General features: G+C 37.2%; 1 protein-coding gene across 1 annotated transcript; it reads right to left on the bottom strand.

The window, feature by feature from the left end:
* Positions 1-1,420: 1,420 nt before the first annotated feature.
* LOC145800232 (uncharacterized) lies at positions 1,421-2,416 on the bottom strand. Its single transcript, XM_082889889.1, has one exon. It carries the CDS (start codon positions 2,414-2,416, stop codon positions 1,421-1,423), a length of 996 nt encoding a protein of 331 aa, XP_082746015.1.
* Positions 2,417-6,853: the final 4,437 nt, after the last annotated feature.

Genomic DNA, 6,853 nt, shown 5'->3' on the forward strand with positions numbered 1-6,853 from the left:
GCCCTTTTCATCCATCACATGGTCAACAACTTGGGCTCCAAGACACACACACACACACACACATATATATATATATATAAAAGATATTTTATGAGATATTTGCATTTATAAACATAATATAATACAAGTACATTAATTAATAAAATATTACAATTAAGGGTTGGAATGAAATAAAATAAAAGTATATAGGGACCAAGTCTAAATTTATGAAACCTTGATATATGTTATTAATATACTAACATTAGAAAATAGTTAAAATAATAAATTTGGATCCTGTTAAATTAAAGCGCAAACAAAGGCGAGAAACCGAGCAAAAACGGCATTACCGGGAATTAAAATTTTAGAGTGATTAATATCTAATGATAGGGTCTAATAACTAATAATATGGTTTTAAAGGTGATTATTAATTTACGGAATCGATTAGGGTTTACTCGAATTAATCCGCGATGCTTCCCGATTCTAGGGTTTAAAATGCAATTAAGTAAAAATTCAAGGGCTTTATTGAAATAAACTCAAGGTTAGGGATTTAATGGTAATTACAAAAATTAGGGTCTCTACAACCTATCCCCCTTAAACAAATTCCGTCCTCGAAATTTTAAGCCGTCGAAAAGTTGTGGATAATTTACCCGCATTGCCTCATTGTGCTTCCAAGTAGATTCTGACAACGTATTTTAATCGCAAAAATTTTAAACTACCCGTTGTATAGGTAATGATGTCGTTGCTTCATTGTGAGAACCCCTATTGCCAATTTCTGATGTGGTAGTCCACGTACTCACTATGAATGTATCCTGATGATCGTTCTCTCGATTTTTGGTGTCATTACGTTCGTTGATTTGTGATAACCGGGGAAGTTGGTCTATCCCCCTTAAACAATAAAAGCGTCCCAATGAATGTGTAACTCATCTCATTCTTCTAGTTGTCATCGATCACGATTGGTGTACAAACAGTCAATCTGTGTCCAAGATGATTTTATATTTGGACCTATTCATGCCTTAGAGATTGAAAATCAAACGCATAAATAATTCTTAAAGGTTTGCATCCACATAGTAAAGACGAAAGAATACGATGAATAAAGCATGTACTCAAGAGTTCTAAAACTATATTCACAAAAGGAAATTTACATCGTCTATATATATTTTACAAAAGGTCAGCCAAAAGAGTTATAACTAATATCCTAGTTATATTTTTCCTAAGTTAGCCATGGCTCGTACTGCGGTCCCTTGGGTTCATATGTGGTGCACTGCTCTTCCTCAAGATACTACTTAGTGAGATGTTCATTTTCTTCTCCTTGCAGCGTAAATATTCTGCCTGTTGGCCTTTGATTATTAACCGGCCCAGATTTCTGATTGCTCCCCGCCTTGTAATTTTGTTGCCTAGTAGCTCCCGAGTTAGTTACCCATGGTTGCTGCCCGCCAATAACCTACGTATTTGCTCTCGAGCTCTCTCCTCGATTTCCGGCCAATTGGGGGCATTCAAACCTCCTGTGTCCCATCTGTTGACAATGATAGCACTGGATCAACCCAGCTGGCCTTGTCTGAAAACTCTCCTTTAAATTTTGCTGCTGCGATTGTTGGGGTTGTTGGGGTTCCCTAGAATATGGCTTCCGTGCTACATGCCTTCGACTATTTCTTTCGGGTCCCACATTGGAATGATTATTTTCTTTCCTCAAACTCCGAATCCTCTTGGAATCTGCCACCTCCCGTTCTGAATCAAGTGTTGTGTCAACCACATCTGCAAAAGTGGGAAGTCGCATAGGCAAAACTCTTCCTTGAATTGTAGGGTCTAGACCCCATTCAAATTTTCGTGCTTTGTCTTCATCGTTTTCTACGTATCGAGTCGCATAACGCGCCAACTCCTCAAACTTTGCCACGTATTGGGTCACCGTCATTGCGCCTTGTTCTAGGTTCAGAAATTCATGAATTCTTTCTTGTTTGACTGTGTTTGGAAAGTACTTCCTCAAAAATAACTCCTTAAACTGCGCCCACGTCATTGCGGTGATGTCCCTGGATTCCCGAATCAAGGCCCACCAATGGTCTGCTTCCCCTTCTAGTTGGTAAACTGCTAGATCAATCCTATCAATGTGTTCAGTTATTCCCATCGTGTTGAACATCTTTTCAATTTGTCGAATCCAATTTTCAGCAATTTTAGGATCAGGTTCGCCAATGAAGATCGGCGGTCTCTGTTTGCGAAACTCGGAGAATAGATGTGTCCTCTCATTCTGACGCGTTTTCCTCAACCTTCCTAATTCTTCCAAAATTTGATTTCCAACATTCTCGGGTAAGTTGGCAGCGGATGTAGGCGCATGATCGTGATTGTTGACCCTAGGTGCCGCATTGCTGTTTATATTGGCATCATCATTGTGGTTGGTAGCGTTGTTGTTTCCTACGTATTTGTTTGCTCTTGTATGGTTCACCATCTGCCAAATGCGCAGTTAAGTGCAGGTTAGGGTTTTGTTAATGCGGTTAGTCAAGGAAATTACTAAAGTGAAATGCTCTACTCGAAACATAATCCAAGTAACACTTAATAAGCACCTAAGGTAGTCTTACTCAACCATCGACTCCATCACCACTCTCGATCGCTCTAGGCAACTTCATGTTTCGGTTCGCTGATTGAATCTAACCTTTCCTTTCTTTATTATGAAATTCTAGTTCCACTACCCTTGTCTAAAAGGCTTTCTTCAGCACTTGGTACCAATAGTAGAATCGTCAACGCCTGGCTACATGCTTTCACGAATCAATGTTGCCATGCCCGAAATTCGAAGAAACGTCCTAGGGTTGGTTGAGAAAATTTTAATTTTTTGACATCTTCTAGTTTCTAGACTAAGTAGTGTTATCATAATGTAATATAGTCGGTAGCAAGGTTGTTTCTAATTGCAAGTCGGAACGCGTGGGTGAGAGTTGAACCTAAGCTCTAATACCAAGTTGTGACGCCCCAAATTTTGATAATATAATACAACGATGCACCGGGGTTTAGCTAGAGGATACACATCATTTTTAAGCACAAAATACAAATAGTTACACTAAAATAAAATATTAATAATAGTTACAGATAAAATACTTCAAGTCTTTAGATACATATCGGTTCCTTGATACAAAAAGATTATCCAAAATACAGAAAATATGCAATCTAATTTCTAAGACAGCCACGGTTCCACAAAGCTTTTAGGGATTCTGTTCTTGGTGTAAAACTCGCCTTCACCTGGCATAAAACGCCATGAGCTTGGAATGCCCAGTAAACATACACACCCCGACCCTTTTCCCATTCCAAATACACAAGAACATAACGGCATGATTATAACATACAATGAAAGCAATAATTAAGTAGAGCTTATAATTAAATTTCACTTCTCATGAATAATAGTCAATTTTAGTTAGTTCTAGGCAACTCCCTGCGGAATGCCGTTCCTACCCAACCACTAACTCTGGCCACGGGCAATTCTGACTCCCCCTTGGTTAATACAATACCAGTACGTCACTTACCGCACAATTACCAATGATGCCCACGCACCTAGGTTACATACCCAAGTGGTGACATCACGGTCTGCCCCAAGGAAACGGGCTTCCAGGGATACTCTCCCTGTGTGAGACCCTCACTGCCACCCTTATGCCTCCCATTTCCGTTAAGCAACCAGAATACCTCCCGTGCCATGTTAGGGTTCGGAAACACACTTGCGCAAGACTTCACAAAAATGGAATACATTCCACTATATCATACTCTTGAATCCATCGTTCATTATCTCATAAAATTTAATACAATGATCGCAACCCATTACCATCCCATTTGATTTCCCCTCTATTAAGTGCATTATGTTCTCAATTATAGCAAAGCATGGTCAGTATAATTACGAATCCAAACTAAACAACAAGTAATTTATTCATGGTAAAGCAAATTTACTATTTATCGTAGATTACATATCGAGACTAAAACATTCAAGAAGCATAGAATATAAGAGTTGCAAACAAAATAAGAGCATATTAACATAAATTCCCAGATTTCCAGATTTGAACCAGTTCGAAAATAACTATGCAAAAAATAGTTTTATTGGCCCTAAAGACCTGCCCTCGTGTGAGTTTGTAGATAAATAAGTCTAGTTTCAAACTCAATTTACGAAAGTAGGATAGGTAATTTATATTTTAAGATAATTCAGAATTACCAAGATCTGTCCAGATTCGTTGATCGTTATGCAAATCGGTTTTTCTCTCAAACCCCTCACTCTCTTGAGTTCAAACAAATTTTAGTTAAAATATAACACCAAGATTAAGATTTTGACATAAAATTGGGCTCAAGATTATTTTTCTGGAATTTCTAAAAATAGATAAAGTTGACTATTTTTCTGGTTCAGCGAGTAACAAACTTAGAAAAATTGTTTAGGTTATGAAAACGCATCCTTAGGACCTAAAAAAATTACCACATACTCTAGACATACCAAATATTGTACTATAAAAACAGATTTTGAGTTTATGGAGTTTTGATAGGAAAATAAATTCAAGAGAGGGAAAAGATTTGCTGCTGGAAATTTAAGAAAGAAAGAGAAGCACACCATTTCTTGATTAATACACCCTTATACAAGTGTGTAGGCCTAGACTACAACAAATATATACAAATAGCATGTATTAGGAGGGGAAAAACAAGTGGCAAGAGAACTTGAGAGAAGAGATGTTGTATGTTTACCTTTGTTGTACAAGACCAACACAATTCTTCCTTTTTTTCTCCTCTTCTCTCTCCCTCTCTCCCTCTCTCTTTTTTTTCCAAGATCACTCTCTCTCACTCCTCTAGTGAATGGCTGAAAATGTATATAATGAGGCGGGAGAAGTGTGCATATATATATATATAGAGAGAGAGAAAAGATTGGGAATGTTTCTTAGGGACCAAGTTTTATAAGTGCATATTGTCAAAGTTGCCATTATGGCCCTTTTCATCCATCACATGGTCAACAACTTGGGCTCCAAGACACACACACACACACACACACATATATATATATAAAAGATATTTTTATGAGATATTTGCATTTATAAACATAATATAATACAAGTACATTAATTAATAAAATATTACAATTAAGGGTTGGAATGAAATAAAATAAAAGTATATAGGGACCAAGTCTAAATTTATGAAACCTTGACATATGTTATTAATATACTAACATTAGAAAATAGTTAAAATAATAAATTTGGATCCTGTTAAATTAAAGCGCAAACAAAGGCGAGAAACCGAGCAAAAACGGCATTACCGGGAATTAAAATTTTAGAGTGATTAATATCTAATGATAGGGTCTAATAACTAATAATATGGTTTTAAAGGTGATTATTAATTTACGGAATCGATTAGGGTTTACTCGAATTAATCCGCGATGCTTCCCGATTCTAGGGTTTAAAATGCAATTAAGCAAAAATTCAAGGGCTTTATTGAAATAAACTCAAGGTTAGGGATTTAATGGTAATTACAAAAATTAGGGTCTCTACATTTACTGCCACTGAATATTGATCATTTTGATGTAATATTGGGAATGGACTGGTTAACAAAATACCATGCTACCATAGACTGTGTAACGAAACAAGTAGTTTTCCGTCCACTGGGTTTACCCGAATTTGTGTTTAATGGAAGTGGAGTAGTTCCTCCTCCGTATTTGATTTCATCTGTGAAAGCTTGTAAATTGATTAGAAATGGGTGGAAAGGGTATCTTTGTTCTGTATTGACTATATCTACTGATGATAATGCTAACGTGAACAATATTCCTATAGTCAGAGAATTCCCATATGTTTTTCTAGATAATCTGCCAGGGGATTTGATTGACAGGGAGATTGAATTTACCGTTGATGTGATTCCGGGAACACAGCTAGTATCTAAAGCTCCTTATCGAATGGCTCCAACTGAACTGAAAGAATTGAAAGTGCAACTGCAAGAACTGTTAGAAAAAAAGTTCATCAGGCCTAGTACCTCACCATGGGGTGCACCTGTTTTGTTTGTGAAAAAGAAAGACGACTCACTGAGACTGTGTGTTGACTACCGTGAACTGAATAAGGTAACTGTGAAAAATAAATACCCATTGCCACATATTGATGACTTATTTGATTAGTTACAGGGTGCTCAAGTGTTCTCTAAGATCGACCTCAGATCAGGATACCATCAATTGAAAGTTAAACCAGAAGACATTGACAAAACTGCTTTTCGAACGAGGTATGGACATTACGAATTTTTAGTTATGCCTTTCGGAGTTACCAATGCACCTGCTGCATTTATGGACCTCATGAACAGAATCTTTAAACCATACCTTGATGACTTTATTGTTGTATTCATTGATGACATACTGATTTACTCCAAAAGTATAGAAGAACATGAACATCATCTGAGACTTGCCTTACAGACCCTAAGAGAACAGAAACTTTATGCTAAACTGTCTAAATGCGAATTTTGGCTTGATCATGTTATGTTTTTGGGGCATGTTGTTAGCAAAGATGGAATTTCTTTTGATCCGCAGAAAATTGAAGCTGTAGTAAACTGGCCTAGACCAACAAATGTGACAGAAGTCCGGAGCTTTTTGGGTTTGGCTGGTTATTACAAAAGATTTGTCAAAGATTTCTCCAAAATTGCCTTACCGTTGACTCAGTTAACTCAAAAGGGGATATCATTTGACTGGACTGACCAAAGGGAATCAACATTCCAAGAGTTGAAAACTCGACTTGTAACCGCACCGATTCTTACCCTACCTTCAGGTACGGATGGTTTTACTGTATTTAGTGATACTTCTTATAAGGGTTTGGGATGTGTTTTAATGCAGAATGGGAGAGTTATTGCTTATGCTTCCCGACAACTGAGACCGCACGAAAAGAATTACCCAACCCATGACTTG

This window comes from Camellia sinensis, chromosome 10 (assembly GCF_055761805.1).
Source record: "Camellia sinensis isolate YWXY chromosome 10, ASM5576180v1, whole genome shotgun sequence".
NCBI lineage: Eukaryota > Viridiplantae > Streptophyta > Magnoliopsida > Ericales > Theaceae > Camellia > Camellia sinensis.